This window comes from Pollachius pollachius (genome assembly GCF_949987615.1).
Source record: "Pollachius pollachius genome assembly, chromosome: 5".
Taxonomy (NCBI): Eukaryota; Metazoa; Chordata; class Actinopteri; order Gadiformes; family Gadidae; genus Pollachius; species Pollachius pollachius.
The window spans coordinates 22057414-22081004 of record NC_136938.1 but is presented as its reverse complement, the minus strand read 5'-3'; the positions used below and the strand labels follow the sequence as shown (position 1 = coordinate 22081004).

The following is a 23591-nucleotide window of genomic DNA, read 5'->3' as shown; positions in this document are numbered from 1 at the left end:
AGACGGGCAAGCAAGACGTTACATTAAGAGCAGCATTTTCCAACAGCTGACTAACAGCGATGGCGGAGATGAGGGACAGGGGGGGGGGGGGGGCGGGGATGTGTGTGTGTGTGTGTGTGTGTGGGGGGGTGATGGAAGGAGGGGTGCAATCTCCGGTGTGTGCGTGTGCGGAGCTGTCTGAACCAGGTGGATCAAAACGCCGGTTCTCTCGTGGTAATTGTCTGCGAGGCAGGTTGCTGTCAGCGCGGGGAAGGCGCGGGAACACCCGTCATCCATGTGCGTGACATGATGATGACCATGATACAGCCCACCGTCTGTTGGCGATGACAGAGGGAGAGGAGGGGTTTGAGTGGGTGGCTGCGGGTGGAAGCGGAACACATGGACACACCATGCTGCCTGGGGATAATATTCACCAGCAACAGCCCACACGTGGGGGCTCTGTAGAGGCCAACCCTGGAAACAGCCCTAAGTTGGCCCGGGATCTGGCAGCGCGTAGGCCCAGTGTTGGTCCACCATCGGCCCACCATGGGTCCATTGTCGGGGTCCCCGGTCCCACAGGACCAATAGGAGCCAGGGAAAGCGTTGATCACCAACCCTGATAATCCATGGCTATACTCAATTAGTCCCCTCCTGACCAAAGCATTCCAGTGATCTTTTGAGCCGTCCAATAGTCGCTTGGCCACGATGGCGGGCCAGTTGGCCAATGAGAACATAGCTAGGCAGCGGGTCAGCCAATGACAGGCATTTCGAAGCAGGGTCGGCCAAGATGGAGGCCTGTCTAAAGAACGCAGTCCAGGATGACTCAACGGACAGCTTGGTGAAATCTGTCGCAGTCAAAAGTGCGCCCATTGTATGCCGCCAGAATGGATGAAGAGGACCAGCCTGCTGCCTTAGGAGCGACACACAGCATACTTTCACTTTCATTCTCTCCACCCCATATCATAACTAGCCGAGCCAGGGAAAGACAACTTCCTCGAACCTTGCCTAGATCTCTTGTTGTACTTGATACATGGGTTCAGAGATCGATCATCCTGTGCCCAAAAAGTCTCTACTACCGATGAGGCATTGTTTTTATTGTTCTTTCTTCTTCTCTGCTCCTGGTTCGGATGACGGTTTGGCACCATGCGATGACACACATTCATCAAAGGCAACACAGCAACTGCGTTTCAGTGTTTTTTGATCACCGATAATTACCGTGCGCAAACACACTCCACTACGACTGGAGCGATAAACAAAGTGAGAGAAGTTAGCTCAGGGAGAGACGATGGCGGTGCCTCTTGTGTGTGTTTGTGTGTGTCGCGAGAGAAGATGAGGGGTGTTGTATGAAACATTCCCATCCCCGAGTTCTCACTGACTTGAGAAACAGAAAGAGGTTTACATTGTCATCTCCCCACTGCTCAGTTTGACATATTAGTTTAAAACTGACAGCAGGAATTACAATCTGTAACTGCCGCTCTCTCTTTCTCTTTCTCTCTCTCTCTCTCTCTCTCTCTCTCTCTCTCTCTCTCTCTCTCTCTCTCTCTCTCTCTCTCTCCTTCTCTCTTTGTGATGCCCAATTTAAAAATCAGCTGTCACGAGTCGGGGTTTGTTGATTTTTATCGACTGAAGGGTTATTACATTTCAGGAATGTGACAATTAAAAATCCCTCAATCATTCCCAACATGCTCCCAAATAGTTCCCTACGTTTCTGGGTGACATACAGTGGCTTCCCCGTCCAAAGGGGAATGGAACAAGGGATGCCGGTTGAAAACCCCGCTCAAAGAGCAGCCATCCTCGGGGGGAAGCACGGGAGGCAGGAGGTCAAACACTAATAGGAAAGCGAATTGCGTTTAGTTTATAATTTACCAAATACTGTGTACCTGGTACAAATATCAGATTATACAAGGGCAGTAGGTCACAGCGGGCGCGAGCACACAAGATTCCTTTCAGTTCAAAATTGGAGCATTGCAATTTTCTACCGGGTCTTAATGCTGCGGGTCCCATGACTAACGTCGAGGTGAACCTGATAGATGGGTTCGACCAGAGACCGGGTCAAACGCAGTTTACCGACCCAATAGCCACAATTGGATAACGACTCGGATGCGGACGGCAGTTGTTTTTAAAAGAATCAATTGACTTACAGCACAGAAAAAACAAGGGGGTGACTAGACTGTTCAGCTTTTTTTTTTCTCAGACGCTCTCTCTGTCTCCCCCCGCTTTCTTTACACCGACAGTGTATGCCTCTCCCCCATCTCAAAGGATATATAGAGGACGAAAATACATTATAAAAGAGGAGCGAGGGGGAGGAGGAGGCGAGGCGGGAGGCTCAATTGTTTATTGATTTTATAATAGGCTTAGTGCAAGAGAAATAAAGAGTGGGGTGCCAGGGAGGGGGAGAGGGGGAGTGAGGGGAGGGAAAAGGGGGTTGAATGTGGTCAACCAGAGACTCTGGCATGACAAACATGGGGGCTTACACGCAGGTAACAACGTCTTGAGTCCAAATGCCAGGATTTATTATTGTCGTGGTCCGGCCCTTTCTCTTTTCTTCTTATTCTTTTTATTCCCAGCCCTAACGCCAGCGTTTGGTTGTGTTATCCTGGCTTTTAAGCCGGTGTAGACATAATCGCTCTCGCTCTACAGAACACTTGTGTGTGTGTGTGTGTGTGTGTGTGTGTGTGTGTGTGTGTGTGTGTGTGTGTGTGTGTGTGTGTGCATGTGCGTGTGTGTGTGTGTGTGAGCGTGTGTGAATGTGTTAATGAATGTGTGTGTGTGTGCAGCTCTTCAAATATTTTAGTGCGTGGCGATGAGCAGGTAGGAATTAGATATTTTGTGGAAATATTTTGACCGTGTGGCTATTAAAAATAATTAGCTTTTGACTTCCACAATATACTTAAATTAAGCATTAAGTAGCGCCATTTAAGTCTTATCGTGGCGCCGGAGGGATATAGTAAATCCAAACATATGAGCGGGAAAACAAACGAAAAAAAATACGACTAAACTCCGTCACCGTCACCTCATCACAATTTGGTCTGTAAACACACGCACGCGTCGACAAGAGCCGGTTGTGTGCGTGTGTGCCCGCGCGGGTGCGCATGCGCGTGCGTGTATGGCCTGATATATGGATGATAACACTAATTAGCTCGTTTTGTTTGGGGCACAACACTCATTAGAAACCCAGTGGGGCCATTAACGGTAGCGTCCCACCAAACTGCCGATGCTTCGGTATCCATCTCCGTTGCTATCTCGCACTCATAGTACATATTCTTCTTTATTTATTTTTATTTATTTTATCTTTTTTATGTGCTTTTTTTTTTATGGCTACCGCTTCAGGTTGTTGGGTTATGGATAAATGAGCCGGGGAAACTAAGTGTCTCTGGGTAAATATCCCTCCCTTACTCTTCTCTTGTGCCCTCTATCCTTAACTATTTCTATTTACCCCCGGAAGATACATCCACACTCTCTTGCTCTCGTTGCCTGTCTCTCTCTTTAACTAATTATCACATCTAATTTACACTTGGGGCAACATTTGCCATCCATACAGTATTGTAATGGCTATATTCCGGAAAGTGGAAGGCAGATTTGAGATGGAGACCTTGGTTCTCCTACTCCTGCCTCGTTGAGTGAAGAAGGAAGTTTTTGCAAGTTGCAGACTTTACGTTACGATTTAACGTTTTCAGACTTTTTATGAACTTACATGGAAAGCCTCAACCGATGTGTGCATGTGATGATGTTCTTTTAAAGGAAGACACTGCTGATCAAAATATCTCTACTGCTCACATTGAGCAGAAAGTCTTAAAAAGCACATTGTTGTATAAATAGTTAATAACCATTGTGTTAATAAAAGTTTAACTTTAATCACGGAAGGCCATCCCCTGTTAACAAAGGTCAACAGAAGAACTTAAATTTGCAATACAAACACACAACTGATAGCACCCACCGTCAAACACACTCTAAAGATAAGACACAAACACACACCCACCTACACACACACACAACATAATAATAATTTAAAAAAGGTTTGAAAATAAGGACACAAACACATTCATTTCTCGGGGTCTGACTAGAGAGACATGGAGAGAGAGAGAGAGAGAGAGAGAGAGAGAGAGAGAGAGAGAGAGAGGGAGAGCGATGCGAGAGAGAGAGAGAGAGAGAGAGAGAGAGAGAGAGAGAGAGAGCGAGAGAGAGAGAGCGAGAGAGGGAGCGCGAGAGAGAGAGAGAGAGAGAGAGTGTCAATGATATATATGAGTTTGCCATTTGCCCACGGTGCCTGGAGCGTCTCCGACAGAACCGGGGACCATATGGCTGGTGAGAGAGCCCCCCCCCCCCCCCCCATCTCCCCTCTCCTCCCTTCCCCCCACCCTCTCTTCCCCTCCACGCAGCCTGACAGCTGGATGGCTGCTAACAGGGGACGAGAAGGCTTGGCAGCTGCAGCTGAGAGCAACGCTTTGATGCCGCTCGCCCCTTTTTCCTCTTCTCTCTTACTTTCTCTCTCACTCTAACTCTTTCTCTCTCTCTCTCTCTCTCTCTCTCTCCCTCTGTCGCTCGCTCTCTGTCTCTCTTGCTCGCTCTGTCTTGAACACTCTCCCTCTCTTGCTCACTACCTACCCACCCGCCAACCCCCCGCCGACTGCCGTTACTGATGCAAACTTTGCGCAGGTCGGACGAGAGAGAGAGAGGGAGAGAGAGAGAGAGAGAGAGAGAGAGAGAGAGGGAGAGATAGAGAGAGAGAGAGAGAGAGGGAGAGAGAGAGAGGGATGGAGGGAGAAAGGGAGAAAGAGAGAGGAGGGGAGACATTCAAGCACGTACACACATACATACATACATACATTCAGACTTGCATACAGATAGATTGTTCAATTGATCCATTTATGAATTAATCAAAGGGGTTAAATGTGAAAAAACAGTGGGAGCCCTTGATACTGTAAAGGCAAATTAGGTGAATCTACATCTTAAAAGAGAACATTACAATGCTGAGATTTATATTCAATGTTAATCAGGTAATGGTGCAGTGGTGGTGAGGATGGTGGTGATGGTGGTGGGGTGTGCATGTGGGGGGGAGAGGGGGGGAGAGAGGGGGGACCCTTGGGAGGACATTATAATGTACAGCTGGAAATTCTACCCCCCCCCCCCCCCCCCCCCCCACCCCACCCCCGAAATAAAAATATGACTCCTTCGTTTGCTCTACCTCCTATAAACACCTTCATCATTTTCTAAATAGACAGAACAATTAAATGGAAAAAAATACATATACTCGCAAGTATTCCCTTGTGTATGGAGGATGCAGAGACTTGGATGCCTGATGTGTAAAGAAAATAATAATTGTGCATTTCTTTCCTCTCCATACTGGAGTTAATGTAAAACAGCAGGTGTTTTTTATAATTATTTTTTTAATCTTGGATCTCATTTGCACTGTGTAATTATATGCTTTCACCACAACCTGCTTACGCCGGCTTTTATTGCCGCCTTTTACAACACGACTTTAAATGGTATAAGCCATACTTTTAATTAAAGTCACCTGAAGAATTCCTTTTCAGCTTAAATACGGCGGCCTTAAGTTGAAAAGATATTTTCGTTTAGGCAATTTACAGCCTTTCAAAATGTTAAATTACCCAACATTCTAATGCTGTACTCAATTATTGTGTTGCTTTGTTTTGTTTTTTTTCAAATCAGAGTTTAAACTTTACAGTACAAAAGAGTATCAAGTAATGTAAACATTGTTATGCTATGTTCTTGATATTACCAAATTGAGTTTCAGAGCTTTGAAAGACCCCATTAGGTTAAGTGCCACTTGCTTTAGATATGCAACAACAAAGGGACTGCTTGTTCAACAAAAAATGGCCTGCATAGAAATTCCCCAAAGCCGCCATCAGAAGAACAACACAACTACAAATCCACATTCTATTCTTTCTCTCTTTCATGTGCTATCCATCTTGTACTTCTCTAAGCTTTCTTGTTCTTGTCCTCTCTCTCTCTTCCTCTCATTCTATCCTCTCTATCCCTCCTGCCAGCCCTGTATTCTACATTCTGCCATCCCTTCTATTTTTTTTTGTGTGCTGGCAAAACTATTGGTCCGCTCTAAAACCATGGCTCTGGTGCAAGGGGAGAGGAGAGAGGAGGAGACAGGAGAGGCAAGGAGGGAGGAGAGGCAGCGAGAGGAGAGGATAGGAGATGAAGTAGAGGACAGGAGAGGAGAGGAGAGAGAAGGAGTTTAAACAGAGGACAGGGAAAGAGAGGAGAGGGGAGGAGAGAAGAGGAGAAGAGAGGAGTGAAGATGAGCGAGGCCAGAGGAGAAGCGAGAGGAGAGGGCAGGGGACAAGGGAGCGAGGAGAGGAGGGGGAATGGGAGGAAAGGAGAGAGGAGAGGACAGGACAAGAGAGGAGGAGATGAGAAGAAGAGATGAGAGGAGAGGGGAGGAGAAGCAGGAGGAGAGGAGAGGAGTGGAAAGGGGAAGAGAGGAGAGAAAAGCAGTGGAGAGGCGAGGAGTGGAGAGAGAAGACTTTGGCTGGAGCCAAGAGGAGAGCAGCTGGGCACAGCTAACAGAGAATGATAATGACCTCAGAAATCTGCTGTTCGCTCCACAACAATGGGGTGCTCAGTCGCCTGGAAAATTGTGTTCATCAGCTAGCTCTGCTCACTTACTAATTGACATTGCCAAATATTTTAAGAGCAATTGGAATGCGGCAAAGGGGGTGGGGGGAGGGGGGGGGGGGATAAGGGGAAAAAAGGAAAGAGAGGCAGAGAAAAAAAACAACCTTTGGAGATATTAATCACTGCCCTTAATTCAGCTTCAAACCAATGTGCACCTCCCACTATGTTCAAACCCCGTGCTTCCTTCTGCTTTTATTTTGTATTCTACCTTAAAGGACAGACAGATGCGCTGGGTGAAACACCCTCTCCTCTTTCCCGTTACGCACCTTGAAACATGTTTTGATTTACATGCCACCTGTGGCAGTGGGTGTAACTAGTGTAGCTGGTGGATAAAGCAAATGGGGAGATCAAAGCAGTGACAGAGACGTAGTGACATTACGGAAAAAAATAAAAAAGCCTTGGAGAGAGGAGGAGGTGGAACATATGACGGCAGGAGGAGGAGGAGGAGGGAACGAGGGAGAGGGAAAATGAAATATCGGAGCGCTGCCGGAAGGTGAGGGGAGCGCGAGGAAATAGGCGACTGTGGCCCCCGGTCGCCGTATCACAGGGTCCGATGGCCCCTCCATTTTTAATGAGACTGAGGGTCACCGCATTCTCCGGCAGGCTTTCTCACGCACCGCGGGAGGCACCCCAATCATGGCCGAGTCAACTTGTTCAAACAAAGAGCCACTCCCCCCTGTCCCCCCAACCTCGCCTCGACCCCGACAGGCCCCGCCTCTTTCACAGGAGTCTCAGAGCCCTGATGGACCCAGACAGCTGTCATCGGGATGGAGGGGATAAAACAAAAGGAATTTATCACTCTCTGTCTTTCTCTTTTGGTCTCTCTCTCTCTCTCTCTCTCTCTCTCTCTCTCTCTCTCTTTCTCTCTCTCTCTCTCTCTCGCTCTCTCTCTCTCTCTCTCTCTCTCTCTCTCTCTCTCGCTCTCATTCCCTCTCTCTCTCTCCCTCTCTCTCTCTCTCTCTCTCTCTCTCTCTCTGTCTCTCTCTCTCCCCTTCTATGGTTCTCCGAAGAAGACACTTTTCGTCTTTTGTCATTTATCCCTCCCGTCTTGTGAGTGTGAATGGTGGTACGAATCGAACATACTGGTGGCTGTGGGTGAGGTGGGGTTGGGTGAGGTGGGTTGAGTTGGAGAGGGAGGTGGAGAGAGGGGGGGGTGGGGTTGGGTGAGGCGGGTTGAGTTGGAGAGGGAGGTGGAGAGAGGGGGGGGGTGTTTGTTGTGGATGTTTGCTCGCCCATCTGTGTGCAAACAGATTGTCTGATGGTGTTGGTGGTGTTCAGGGGACTGAGGTTTTGGGTAGGGTACGGGAGTGCTGTCGCGGTCAACCAAGACGGTGGTGGTGCATGTGCACGTATGATATACGCTTAAAATGACGGTTTCCTTATTTATTGAATACATTGTATAGGTTACTCACTTCTGGTTTACCTTCGTTTGTAATGCAATGAAAAAAGCAAGTCAAATACTTTTTTTTCAGGGAGAATTTAAACGACATAAAGACACGAAACAAACAAATTATGAACTAAAGTATTTTAAGGGCAAAGTGAGTGTCACCTTCCCCTACTTCCCCTACTCTATTTCCGCCCTGACACGGGGGAAGATAGCGCGTCAATGTATTAAGAATATTAATATGCAAACAGTCTACCTGACTCAGTAAGGCAGCCTTCTGTTATGGAAAGATAAATATTATGTTTTAATTATAAAAACACAAAACAGAAAGTAAGAGGGAGAGGGAGGAAATGTGTGCGCCTGTGTGTGTGCGTGTGTGAGTGTGTGTGTGTCTGAGAGTGTGTATGTGTGGGTCTGTGAAGTTTTGCATGTATATGTTTGTGTGTGTGTTTTTGTGTCTGTGTGTGTATCTGTGTGTTGGCATGCATGCTTGTGTGTGTGTGTGTGTGTGCGTGCGTGTGCGTGTGTGTGTGTGTGTGTGTGTGTGTGTGTGTGTGTGTGTGTGTGTGTGTGTGTGTTAAATATATAAGTGTGTATGCAGCAGCCCAGTTTGTGAGAGAAATGTAAGGGGTATTTTGGCAAAGAAATGCAATTGAAGAAGTGTGAATGACAATACCATTAAATGCAGTCGTTGCTACTCTCGCTCTCTCTCTCTCTCTCTCTCTCTCTCTCTCTCTCTCTTTCTCTCTCTCTCTCTCTCTCTCTCTTTCTCTCTCTCTCTCTCTGGCCCTCTCCATCTCTCTCACACCCTGGCAACATAACCAGACAGTGAATCCTAACGTGATCATTAAGACATAAAGCGGCCTGATAAATGTTTCATAAGGACATGGCTGGCCACTGATAGCCACCCAGGAATACAGAGGAGCAGTAGAGAGGGAGAGAGGCGGAGGAAAAGGAGTGAGAGGGGCGAGCAAGAGCTGTCACCGCTCCAACCCACACACACCCCCGTCTCACCCAATGCCCCCCTCCCCCACCAACCCCTCTTTGCTCAAACACGCTCGTCTGAATACAATTGGAATTTTAAAATGTCTAAAAAGCTCTGGCTAATTCCCTCCATGGGTAATATTTACAAATTGAGTCTAAGAGAGAGAGAGCGAGAGAGAGAGAGAGAATGAGAGAGAGAGAGAGAGAGCGAATGAGAGAGGGAGGGAGGAAGAGAATGAGAGAGGGAGGGAGGGAGAGCAGGAAAAGGGGAGGAATAAAATGAGCGTTGAAGGAAGGGGGGAAGTGAAGGGAAAAGAGGGAGAGAAATAAATTGGCCTTTTATATTGCGCGAGCATGTACAAAAATACTAAGTCTGCATTTATCCGAGATGTGTCAATCAGGGCGCACACTGACAATTAGCGCTGGTGAATAGAAACTTTTATCATTGTGAGACACCGCCAAGCCCTGACCCACTGTATAAAAAAAAGACAACTGTGGGAATGAATGTGCCCCCGCAGCACAATGATTGTCTATTTAAGTGTGGTGACACATAATAAAATAAAATACAAAAAATGTTTTAAGTACATCTTTTTATTGCATATTTTGTGTTGGGGGGTCGAGGGGAAGGGAGATGTGACAGGCTGGGATCCTTCATATAAAAGTGGTGGGGTGACGGGCAGAGAGCGCAGGTTTTTGTACCCAGCGACTTTTCTGATTATAGAGAATAGAAGAATAGTTTTGGGGGGTGAAGGGGTGTAAGGGTGGGGTGCAGCGGTTGAACGGATGTCAATTACAAAGGCAAAGTAATTTTATGCAGAGCGAGAAAAAAGGGAAAGAAAAATACGGAAGACATCTTTCATTATTTTTTCATGTGCCTCGTTCATACAAATATACAAAGACACACACACACACACACACACACACACAGACACACACACACACACGCAGTGCGTCTGCTTGCATGCACTACTGGCCTCAATTTGAGGTCTTGGCTACAGTGTGATTTACTGTAGTAGGACTTCTAGGGATATGAGAGGGTGTGTTAGTTTAGCAAACAGACCCCTTTTTCAAGTCGGAACGGTAGCGCCATCACCGCCAGCTACATCGGTAGGCTTTAGAGTGGATATTGCCTTCAAATAGCACCCCGGTTTGTCTGAGTTAGTGTGAGAACTCTCTGTTGCACCCTCCCGTCCATTCTACAACAATACAATGACATTTAAAACAAACCCTGCTGATACATTTGTTTCAAATGCACTTTATTTTACGTTATTATGAAAACGTATTATCAGGGAACTGTTTCATTTGTTGATATTTTTTTACTCATATATTTGTGTAACACTGATTGTAGGAAAAGGATAGCGTGCAACAATGAAAGCATACCCTCGTTTCTCCACCGAAATGAACGGGAGTGGGGACATTAGGGAGTATTAGGTTGTCACAGTTGTGCCGGGTAAGAATATACAGTTACACAACGCCACACGCAGGGCATCGTTTCTTCGGTACATGCATATTCACAGTACTCTGGATCTTGTTCAACTCTTGTTTTTATTCACGTTTTTAATGGCAGAGTAATTACACTGTAACAGTTTGTCTGCACGTGTAATTACGCCCCCATTGTAATGACGCAATTAGATGAATATCTGCGCTTTATAACCTAAGGCATTGAGTTGGCAAATCCAATTTTCAATTTGTATGGAACTTGTTTTGCCTGCTTGTTTGAGCCGCGGCTAAGACCGGGGGATATGCCTGCTAATCCCTACCATGTAAAAATGCTGTTCCTCACGAGAAAGAAAAAAAAATATGCACGCACACGCACACACAAACACACAAATGAGGGATGATGATGAACAAAATGAGGGGATGAGAGAGAGAGAGGGGGTTAAGGTAGTGCGAGGGAGAAAGATGAAATTTAGGTATGGAGGAGAGTGAGTCGGAAAGACATATGGAGATTTACATAGAGATACCAGTGAGGTGTTTGTAGAGGTAAGTGCTGTACTTTAACCGTTTATGACGCATAAGCCTCTTGTAGCTCCCGCTGAAGTCACACATCGCCAGTGAAGGCCACTTTGGTGCCAGGACTATTGCGTAAAACAGTTCTACCAAGGTTTTTTTTGATAAAAAAAGTGTTTTGCTGCACCTAATATCAACTGTTGACATGGTTACCCTGTGGTTGTTCCATTTCGCTGGCACAAAAATACACCCAATTAGCACTGACAAATTTCATGTTTTGTTTGTATTTTTCTAGGCTTTTTCCATGCGTGCATGTAGGTGTAAAAAGACAAAAAGAGCCGATTGTCGTGTCCAATAGTGTGGCTTCAAACTCCAATCAAGCCTGTCATTGGCCCTTTCTCTTAGAGAGAGTTAGAACAAGGAGTGTTTGTCAAAGTACTTTGCTTCATGAGTGCAGCTATCATAACAATAATGGCACAGGGAAACATGAGCAAATTCTTATTAAAAACGTCTAGCTATAAAAACACAACAACCAAAGTAACCTTTTTTTCATTGTGCTAAAGGTTCCATTCTTGACTAATGTTTGAATGCTACGGAGTAGAAAAGCGTTTAATTACTGGAAAGATTTGTCCCAAAAAACATTATGGTGTGAAATAACTGGGCTCAGTGTTTGATTTCTCTGAAAGCCTCGATGTCGAAAAGTGAATCTAAAACAACAAAACAAAACAAAATAAAAAAGTAACAGCAATTAACTCTTAAGCATGCCTGACATAAAAAGTAGTGTTGATTATTATCAAACCACAGAGGTGTGGGGAAGATATTGAACAGTTTTCTTTGGTTCCATATTATGCTGAGCCAGACTGGAAGGTCCATAAAGGACATCTTTGACAGAGGCCTTTTGTTTTCTTTATTTAATTCTTTCCTTTTCCTTTTCTTGGTTTTTCCCCTCAGTTTTCTTGTCTTTCCCCTCGCTGCCTTAAACAAGCACAGTGTCAAAGACAAAGGCAGTGGCGTCGACCTTCCTTCACAGTTGAGATGTTATTGTTGATTACTATAATTCAACTTTAACTCAAAATTGCTGCGGATATGTAGGTGGCAGGGTGGATTCTAGGGCACAACCACATACACGCGCGCACACACACACAAGCACACACACAAGCACACACGCACACAAAAGTGTGTACGAGCTCTCTCCACAGGCTCCTTTCGCACGCTATGAAGTATCTCAAGTCTGAGATGTTAAAGGTAGAAGACACATTTAAAGCAGCCACATTCTGTGTAACACAACACACTGGAGGACATATTCATAAGTCACACATAATGCTTGCACACACAATCACAGACACGAACACCATCCCCTAAACACACAACACACACACACACACACACACACACACACACACACACACACACACACACACACACACACACAGAAACACAGGAAAGAGTATGACACCTTCTCTCTACGTGAGTCTCAGACACATTTTTCACGCACAAAAAGCTCCTAATTTGAGAGTCCTAGAGCTGCCTTGCATGCATCACATCACTAAAGTTGTGAAGAGACTCTCAAAGTTAGAGGGCTGAAGACTTACGTATAGTGTTACTTAGAGTAGAACTATTGCAGTATTATTGCAATATAATAGACAGCATTATTTAACGTTTTAACAGACCTTCTAGGTTATTTTCTTTGAAATTGCCCTCCTGGCATTTTAGTTTTCCTCTCCAGGTTAAGCCGGCTACTGCTTAACACCCTATTCCTTGAGGCTGTTTGTGCGTGTGTGTGTGTGTGTGTGTGTGTGTGTGTGCGTGTGTGTGTGCGTGCGTGCGTGCGTGTGTGTGTGTGTGTGTGTGTGTGTGTGTGTGTGTGTGTGTGTGTGTGTGTGTGTGCGTGTGTGTGCGTGTGTGTGCTCCAACAGTGGAGGATGGACAGCCTCTCAGATATCACAGTTAACAGATAGATGGAGTGTTGCAACAGCCTCTCTGCCCACTGCACCGCGCTCGCCAGCGCAAGGGACATCGACTGAACTGTGGACTTGGGAGACTAAGCACACACACAAACACACACAAACACATACACGCAGGATACACAATACTCCCGCACGTATGCATGCATGTATGTGCACACACAGACACACACACACGCACATATGGACACACAGACATAAACACACCACGAACACACATGAATGTGTAATTGCATTGTTTGTGTGTCTGTGTGTGTGTGTGTGTCTGTGTGTGTGTTTGTGCGCGTGTGTGTGTGTGTGTGTGTGTGTGTGAGTGTGTCAGAGTTTCAAGGTCAACCACGAGGCCATGTGAGGCCAATTGGAGGCAGCCTTTTGTCCACACCCTTTACCCTGCGGCCTCACAACGAGGACGACAAACAAGCACAATATCACACATAAACACCCACACGAACACACCTTGGCAAAAAATGTCTGTGTGTGTGTGTGTGTGTGTGTGTGTGTGTGTGTGTGTGTTTTCACTCGTGGATCACACTCTTGCACAGAGAGAGTGTGGAGAAGTGGAAGAGGGTTGTGGTGGGGGGGTGTGTGGTTAGACTGAGGCGACGGGGGACGAAATACTTCACAGGGTTAGAAACTCGACAAAAACACAAAGAATGTGCGGAAGAGAGGATAAATCGTTGCAGGGAATATGGCAAAGAGAGAAAGAGCTGTTTATGAGCGATTCTGATCTGCTATGACAGTGAGATTCTGTTTGTTTGACTTTCCGTCTCGTATCAGAATTCGAGGTTATTTAGATATCTCCCCATTCATGATAACGAAGTGTATTTAAATTAAATCTAAGCATCAATTTTAAGTTGTCATTGAGTTTTGTTGATGTTTTTAATTTCAAGATAGGCTAGCATGATAAAGTAACGTCTGCCGTCAAGTGGAGCTAGGGTCTGAAAAGCATCTGAATAGCGTCCATTTAAACACCAAACCCAAAGTCATCTCAACGTATCAACTCAGGCGTGCTGCAATATCGTCCTTTCATATTAATTAGGGATCCCAGTACAGTTCTGTGCATCTTTCATCTTCATCCTTCAGACATGTTTTTTAAACGTATTTACTAATGTATTTATTCCCTATATCATGCCCTGAATGTGTGTTGCTGAAAAGCCACAAGCTGTACTTGTCAAGATGCAAAGTGCTTGAGTCAAAAGAGTGAGTGAGAGAGGGATGAGGGTTGGAGAACGAGAGATCAGGAGACATCAGGAGGAGGGGAAGAAAAGAGGGAGAGAGGGGGTGTAAGCAAAGGAGGACTAGAAAAAAAAATGCAGCATTAAAATTCAGAAGATAATTACATCCGCTAACACCCCCACCCTGTTGAGAAAGTGCTATGTTTAATAGTCTCTATAAAGAAAATAGGTTTTTATCTCGCTCTCATTTTCATTAATTCCTAATTGGGGTGGGGGTTGTCTGTTATTATTTCTTAGATTAAAATAAACACAGCTCGTCCCATGTTCAAACCCATCACACTACATGGACATGATAAGGACTCCATGCCTCTATGAATAAATAAACAATTTATCCTCTACTCCTTGGAATTAAGTTGCTTACAGCCTTAAGCTAAGCCACTCTGATATATATTTATTTATTTTATTTACTCAAAAGACTTAAAAGCACAACAATCTCCCCCCTCCAATTTTATGTTGCAAATGGAGTTCACCGATTTTTTTTGACCTGCTTTATATGTATATCTTTAATTAGTGTCTTGCTTAGCTTAAACCCGACTGATTATCTCATAGTCGTGACCTAATTACCACACGCGCTTCTTAACACCGGCGTTGCGCCCCGGAGGAGCAAGTGAAAGTTACCTTTTAAAAAAAAAAAAACTTCTGTAATCATTAGCAGAGAGCCTCCCTTAATCCCGCTAAACATACACTTTATCTAGGCCTTCTCGGCCTATGTTAACCGCGGCGAAGGCTGAGTGTGTTTGTGTGTGTGTGTGTGTGTGTGTGTGTGTGCGTGTGTGTGTGTGTGTGTGTGTGTGTGTGTGTGTGTGTGTGTGTGTGTGTGTGTGTGTGTGTGAGTGTGAGTGTCTGAGAGGGTGGGGGCCGGTGGTATGCTAGTTGTAGTGTGTTTACTAAAGACATATATTAATTGCTGTGGTTAAAAGGAGCCTGTCCCACTGCTGGCTGTCTTTATTCGTCGGCCCGCCGGGAGCCAGGTTGCCAGCCTGTAAACAGTAAGCCTGCGATCATCGCGTGGCACACCTCTGGGTAATGTTATGACTGTCTTTTTTTTGGTCTGTTAAGCAAGCTTCGCTTGTCCTCTGTTCACATCTAATCGCAAACAAATAAGAGCATCTTTGTCTTTAAACACAACATGCACCTGAATGTCAACTTGGAAAAAATAAAAGCCATACAGCTTGTTTGTGTGTCCATGTGTGTGTGTGTGTGTGTGTGTGTGCCCGTGTGCGGTCCTTTGTGTGTGGAAGGGATCCTGTATAAGCAAAGCCCTGTGCGAGGGTGTTCGATGGGTATTTGAACAAAGGCGTTAAGTATCTGAGTTATGTTAGGAATGTGCATTAGAGATTCATCGGCTGGTACATTGTGTTTTTGGAGATATAACACACACACACACGCACGCAAGCACACACATACACACACAATAACTCTCACACACACACACACACACACACACACACACACACACACACACACACACACACACATTAATTCTGGCTGCCTTTGATGCACAGAAATATCAAACCCTGAGTGTAAACCGGATGAATCATCGTCGTCTTAATATTTTAAATAACACGATGTCCCTGAAGAAAAAAGGGTCCTTACCTGAGGACGGTGAGGAGGGATGCGGGCTGTCGTCTTGGGCGCTCCCGGTCTGGGAGTGGCCCCCCCCAGCAGCGCTCTCCTCCGTCACGTTGGAGGAGCCAGGGGTGGTGGAGCGGCTGATGGACTGGGACTCGGGGTCGCTGGCGGACCCGCGGCGCTCCTCCAGGCCTTGCTGCTGAACGGACTCCTCCGCGCCTCTTCTGTCCTTGCTGTGGACGCGGGAGTGGACCACCATCTGATGGTAGGTCCTGAAGACGCGGCCGCAGTCGGGACACTCGGTGGCCTTCTCCTTCAGGCCTGCAAGGGCGTAGTCGAGCCCGGCACCTCCCAGACCGACCAAGCCTCCTGCCGCGTTGGCGCCGGGGTTGCCGTGGTGGGAGAGGAAGTCGCGGTGGCCTTCATAGCCTCCGCCGTCCTCCTTCATGGACATGATGGCTCCGCCGGAGATCTTGGAGCCCTGAAGAGCATCGGAGAGCTGCTTCTGCTTGGAGCTCTCGTTGGAGGCCATCAAGGAGTACTCGTGTTTCTCCTTGGAGAACGAAAGCATGCCTGCGCCACCCATCTCCTCTTCCTGTCCATGGGGCATGTGATGCTGCTGTTGGGGTCGCTCCTTGGGCATGAAGGCCCGATCCATGGCCATGCCACGAGCCATGATTTGCCAGGCCTGGTAGCTGTTCAGGGGGTCCATCTCTGCCACCTTCGCTGCAGCCTGGAGGCGCTCCATGCAGCTGGATTTAAGGGGTGGAACGAGGTTCAAGCAACCAAGGAGTGAGCGCTTCTCATTCTCGCCAAGTCCATGGCCAAGGCCGGCTGCCATGGGCCCCAATAACTTCCCTAACATTTCCTTCTCCTTCATGGCTATCCCTGCTTTAGCCATCATCTGGTGCTGCTCACTCAGGCCTTGTTTTTCCTGTGAGAGGAACCCTCCTTGCAGACAGGAGATGTAGCGGGAGTAGAGGTTGGCGTGAGCTTCCTGGGCGAGGCTGTTCATGCTGTTGACGGTGGCCATCTCTTGCTCACTGGGTTGGGCCGGCTTATTCTTTATGGCCAGTTTATTGAGGTGCACCTTCATGTGATTCTTGAGGAACCAGGGTTCTTTGAAGCGGCGGCCACATATCTGGCAGCAGTGCTCGAAGGAGTCCTTATGCTTACGCATGTGGCCCTTGAGGAACCAGGCCTGGCTGAACACCTGGCTGCACACCTCACATCGGAACTCATTGGCCGGCTTCTCCCCTCCGGCGCCACCTGCACCCTGGCCCTGTGTGTTCTCGGCCGTGATGTGGGCCTTCTCCACATGGGCGATCAGATCCTCCTCCTGGGAGGCCGCAAACTCACACAGGGTGCACTTGTAGGGCTTGTGGAGGATACGAATGTGGCGGTCGAGCTCCTCTCGTTTCTTGAACTTCCCCTTGCAGAAGGTGCAGCGGAAACCGCTGGTGGGGTTGAGGGACTGCTCGTCCTGCACACCGGCCGGCTTCGGGGAAGACGAGGGCTGGGATAAGGAGTCTGGGGTGCCGAGGCCCGATGGGGTGAGGAGGCCACAGGCGGAGCCTGGTTGTTGTTGGTGGAGGTTGCTGTTGCTGTTCAGCCCCAGGTGGGGCTGGTGGTGCTGCAGGGGCTGAGCAGTCTGCAGGAGACTTCCACTGCCTCTCATCTGCTTGTCCCTCAGGATGGCCCTCTCTTCGAGCTCATGTAGCAGCCGGTTCTCCTCTCGAACGCGGCCACGCCCCTTGCCCAGGTTGCCCAGCTTGTGGGTGCGGAGGTGGATCTTGAGGTTGCCCTTCTGGGCTGCTCGGTGGTCGCAGTAGGGACACTTGAAGGGCTTTTCTCCTGTGTGTGTGCGCATGTGCAGGGACAAGATGCTGTTGAAGCGGAAACGTTTGCCGCACAGGGGGCAGGGGTACTTCCTGTTCTTGCGAGCGTCATCTTCGATATCATTCATCTGGGACATTATACCCAGGTTCTGGCCGTTGAGGAACTGCTGCAGGTCCACACGTCCGTTCAAGCCACTGAGCGCAGCCACATCTATGTCTCGGTTGAGCTGATTGGCTAATAGAGCCATCTGGCTGCTGATAGGCTGGCTAGCGAGGGCTGCATGGTGGGACTTCTCGTCCAGCGGGGTGGCTGCTTTCTCTTCGGGGATCTGCTGGGGTCGGTGAAGGTCCGGGAAGGTGTGTCCGAGCTGGGCGGTGAGCTGGTGCAGTTTCTGGCTGATGGGGTAGCGTCCATTTAGCACTGCGCTGCTCAGATGGGCGTCAGTGTCTGGCACTGCCGACGACACACCAAGGCACAAACTAGATTCCTCCATCCTGTAGGAATAAGAGATGGATAGATACAAAAGGTAGGGGGGGGGAGGGAAGGGAAAAGAAGAGAGATACAACATTTTAGATTGTCCAATTTAACCAATAAAAGATAATCAAGAGCATTTACCAACACATTATAATTCATTATTGCATTACTTCACATAGGTTCCGTATTATCACACGGTGTTATTTAATACAAGTGGGTGGGCGTGGGCATGTAAATATTTTGTAGGCCTGTAGAAATATTATGACTTCTGAGAACTTTCTCAAAAATACGACACCATTTTGGATGGAATAATTACTCTGTAAACAAAGTGAGCACTGTGTAATTAAGCTACTTGTGCCCATCCTATCAGAATTCCTCCAATTACACGCCTTAATGAAACAGCGCAACGGCATTGTCACAAAGCTACCGTAATACTACAATTATGATAGTAACGCAAAGCACTTAAAACCAAAGGGGTAACTGCAGTAAACACAGCGGCCTCGTCTTAGCGCCCTGCCACTTGTGTCCTGGCCTAATGTTCCATTTAGGAGTTTCACTACATTTGATGTGAATCACTTTGCTCACCCTTTTGATCCCTCTCTCTCCCTTTTCAAACTGCCTCCATCTTTCTAGCTCTCTTCAACACACTGTCTTTAATTAAAGGAAATATTTTGAGTTCTGGGACAACACCATTAACGTAGGACATTCAATGTATGGTGTGTAGATAGAAAATACAAAAGTGCGGGCCAGCCTTTCAATAATGTTCCAATGTTCATTTTAGTGTTTTGAACGGCTGGTGTTTTGCACGGCTGGCCCAATCTGTTTTTATTTGATGTCTGTAACCTTGATGCATAAAAAAAAAGAAATAGCATTGGTTCTAATGCATTTCCATCTGCTTTCCAGATGGAGGGGTAGCAACTGTTATCTTCCTCTGGCTATTGGCAGGGGTCAACCCATTAGAAACAATAACCATGATTCTGTTTTGGACCACACAATTGTATCTTACTAATCCGATTATAGCTACCTGCTAACAGTGGTGGCCACTGTGCAATAACAATTGTGTTCAAGCCCTTTTTATTTTTTTAAATGAGGGTTGCCTGAGTCCAAGTGTGGCTCTTCCGAAAACTTAAAACAGGTTTTGTTTAAAACATGCTGTGTACATCTCTCTATCCTTACTCATTACCCTTATTTTCTGTTTGTTTGTTTATTTTTCTTTCTTGTATTATCTTTCTTTTTTCCTTTATTCTTTCTATCTTTCCCTTTTAATTTAATTCTTGCTCTGGTGAAAAAACGTTTGCAGTTTCTTATCACCAACGTTCGGAATGTATCTATTTTATCTCAAACGTGAGACACTCGTCAACGTTTTCCTTAAATTCAAATCGTTCTGCGATTCTCTTTCTCTTTCCCTCTCCCCCTTTGCTAATTTTTTTTTGCTTAGTCTGTCTGTAGGAGGCCAGAGCGCATAAAGGATGCCTGTTCGTTTAGCAACAGGCCCCTCCAACACACTATTGACGGTGGATTCTTATCTCCCAGACATGAATCGCATACTGTAAGTGGCCCTGCATCTGCTTGAAGGAATGCGTGGATCGTGGGTCAGCCTTTCAATAGTGGCAACCCCTGCGCTCCCTTCTATCCTGAGTCCGCTCAACTGGCTCCCTGGAAGAACATAATGATGTACTATGTTCTAACAGCTAGACACACTGGGCTCCAACTTTAATATATAGACAATAAGGGCGCTTATTCTCCGGGGAAGTGGATGAGTCCACACTCCTCTGTGATTTAGCGTGGCCCCGTCTTAAAAGTGCCCCTAACGCTGGCGTAAAAACGAAGGAGAAAATATTATAATATTATAAAATATGTGTGCTTTTTATTATGCAACTAATACTGGTTGAATGGAGGGCGGGTGATGAAACTTTGTTGGACTGTTTAAAACGACATGGCTCTTAAAATGTTATTTATGTGACACCTCCAACCTACAGTGCGTTGGCAGGAGTGCCGATGTAGGAGACGACCTTATTTGAATTAGCAACTCTTTATTTTACATGGAGCAAGCTGCCTTTTAGAATATAAATCTTTGATTTAAACCGGAGCTGATGAGCTGTTGCTCATTTGAGGAGATAGCAGCTTGCCCTTTTCTCCAATTTGATTTCTGCCTTTATCTTTAACATATAACAAAGGCAGATAGACAATGGAATAATGTGAAATGAACTGACGAATCCAGTTTGTGTTTTTTTTTCTTTCTTTTTTTTTTACAACGTACCCTTGCTGACGAGCGTATGCAAATGAGACACATTAATATGCTTGCCTGGTTCCCGAGTCATTTTATATTTTTCACCCTGATTAAAAAGGACATTTCTTATGTGACACTCCCTCTCTCCCTCCCCCTGCCACATATCAACACATGCATACAAGAAAATGTTCAGGGCATCGAAGTAGACACACACACACACACACACACACACACACACACACACACACACACAAACACACAAGCACACACAGGAATGGGCACAAGCCACACACACACACACACAACCGTTAGACTGTAGACAACAATTCAATATGCGAATGCCCTCCAAAAGACACAGAAGCGTGGGTACAGCTTAACCAACGCTATCAAATATCTGTCCACCACAATCATCTCAAATGCTAACTCTATCCTGACGTAGGCTCCACTGTTATTATTAATCACATGCACAAATGAACAGAAATGCTAGTTCCTCGGGACGCAAGTAGTCTTCAGCCTAACGACATCCAGAGGCCAGCTCTGTTTCTTTTTGTTATCCAGGGCGGCGGTTTGCCGTCTTTACCGTTAAAAGAAGGACCTCCTACAAAAGAATGTTTCAATGTCTGAATTAACTTCGGTGCTTGTGTCCGACCTTGCGGCCCGCGCCGCATATAACCAGCGTGTTCACACACAGACACGACTATCTGGTATCCGTGCCTTCCTGACTTCCAGCGTTAACACGTATAACCTTATCACTTCCACGCCGTGCGTGGAAAGAATGGCTGCCTCATTAAAGGGCTTGGCTCATCTTGATTCCTGCTCAGACACATCCGTTCCCTTTCCTTTTTTTTTCTCACGGAGGTTCAGCTGTTGTCTCTTACAGTTTTCCCGTTTAATATTCCGAAAAAGCACCGCTCACACCCATCCGCATGCTATGTATGATCAATTATGCACACGCACTCACACGCAGGCACGGACACCCACACACCCACACACAATTTAAAAACTTGCTTAACTTGGTTTCTCTTAATGCATTTTCTTCTCTTTCCTTCATAAGCCTCAGCTTAATTATGAGTGGTATCTGTTGCACAATGAAAGTGTATTTCATTCAGAATTTGAATGCGCTCAGTTCATTTCTCCCTTATCAATGGGAGCATGCGGTGTTAATGCATAAGGGATTTATATGTGTTATTTTCCTGTAATTGTAACTGGAGACTCTTTTTCATTTTTAGGGAAAGGTTATGTATTAGGAATTATGCTCTGCAGTTAATATGTTAAATGTATTAGCAGGCAAATTGAAAATATAACATCGGATATCAATTGGTAGAGATGGGTTTTGACATTTAAGACAAGAATAGACCATAGAATAAAATATAGAAAATAAATGTCAAGATCGAAAAGCCATTAGTTGGACTTTACTTTGTTACTCTGGCATGTATTGACACAAAACCCATCGACTAATCACAATGCAATACCTCATTAAGCCCTAATGAACAAATGCATTGCATTGTACCAATCAATCATTATTCACAATGTGCTAAATTCCATCATATTTGAGCTAAATCATTAATGTGTCGTATTGGGAAGTAAATAGCAATCTGAAGTCAAATAAAGAAATTTAATTGTGTACCATATGCTACACATACACAGAGAGGAGTACTAAATATTTACTGATTACACAAGCGGCAGCACAGACAGTTTTGCTCCGAGCTAAAGCTGTAACTGCACTAAGACAGTACAAGCAGGCTACAAATTACAGGCAAGCCAAGGGGATCCGATCCTCCATAATTAACACATGGGCTCCACTGAAATCAGTTCACAAAACTTCAGGAGACAAAAAAAAAGAGAACTACTCCAATTGTCAGGATGCCACTCGCGCACTAAACACAAGCAAGACACTCTAGTCCTGGATACAATAGTATAATCTACACTTGGCTGTAAAAGAGTTTTGATTTTCCTCATCTGATGCAAGTGGACTCATTCTTTTTCATTACGATCCTTCGGGTGTATGGCAGGATGAGAATGAGATGGAAATGTACGTTCAAAATGTCTCTGATTATAGTGATGTACATAAAAAAGTAAACCCCCATATCAACAACCAAATTCAAAGTTGTGCCACAAACTGCTTAAATTATATTATATTATATATAATGAGGTATTATATATTTTTGATCAAGAACATATTTAGGGAAAGATCAACCTAATTTCCAAAGAATGAAGGTTTCAACATATAAAAGAAAAATCTGGAGTGAGTTAAAACTTTGTGTGAGTAAAGACTTTGGACAAAGACAAAGAGAGAGAGAGAGAGGAGAGAGAGAGAGAGAGAGAGAGAGAGAGAGAGAGAGAGAGAGAGAGAGAGAGAGAGAGAGAGAGAGAGAGAGAGAGAGACGGGCAGAATGGCCGGGGTACAACATTAGCCCGGACGACATGTCACGCGGGGGCTGGTTAAGAGGCCTTGTCAACAGGTAGTTCAGCTTTCAGCTCATCCCTCGCCGATCTGAGTCTGGATTCCCCCCATTTTCTTTCTTTTCTTTTCTGTCTTTCTTTCCCGACATCAAGAAAAGAAAGGAAACACACACAGGGGGCTTGGGGAGGGATGGGGGCTTGGTGTGGTGGTGGTGGTGGTATCTCTCTCTACCCGTCAGTCCCTCCCTGACAGCCTATGGTGGGGGGGGGTTGTAAGAGGGTTTGGATGGGGAGGGTGTGTGTGTGTGTGTGTGTGTGTGTGTGTGTGTGTGCATGTGAGTATGTGTGTGAGTGTGGATCAATGCGGGGGAATCTAGATTCCCACAGTTCATTGTTCCAGTCCGGGGCCAAATGGGCTCCCCAGGACAGCCGGGAGCTCAAAGCCTCCCTTTATGATATCCATCGGCGGTATTATTCCCACTAGGATGATAATGCTGACCCCGCCAATGTCTCTCCACATGTGTGCCTGCCTCCGTGTCAGTCTGTCTTTATGTCTGTCTGTCACTCTGTCTGTATGTCTTCCTTCCCCTTGCCTGTCTGTCTACCCCCCGACTTCATTCATTATGACATTATAATAAGAATTGAAATTATTTTATTTAAACAGAGCATTTCTTAAACCCGATGTGCTAGGCATTCATCCATTGCCGTCTTCTAAGTCATTGGCTTTAGTAACTTCTATTATATTATATTATGTTATACGATACTTATTTTTTTATACTTGTTTATTTGTATGCAAGGTTGCTGTGTGACACCACATGGCATATTCTTCAGTGACTTTGATGGAACGCGGACGGAAAGGGACAATGACCCCAGTGTATCTGTCACACCTTACATCATCCACTTGCATGTATGTGTAGCTGTCCTTGACC

At 45.9% G+C, this 23591-nt stretch overlaps 1 protein-coding gene across 1 annotated transcript in view; it reads right to left on the bottom strand.

The window, feature by feature from the left end:
* Positions 1–18048, bottom strand: part of znf536 (zinc finger protein 536) — a gene marked incomplete at its 5' end in the record, with an annotated part of 82546 nt that extends 64498 nt beyond the window's left edge. The window contains one exon of the mRNA XM_079737007.1: positions 15741–18048. Coding sequence (XP_079593133.1) covers positions 15741–18048 — 2308 coding nt within the window. The remainder of the gene's footprint in view (positions 1–15740) is intronic.
* Between the last annotated feature and the right edge of the window lie 5543 nt (positions 18049–23591).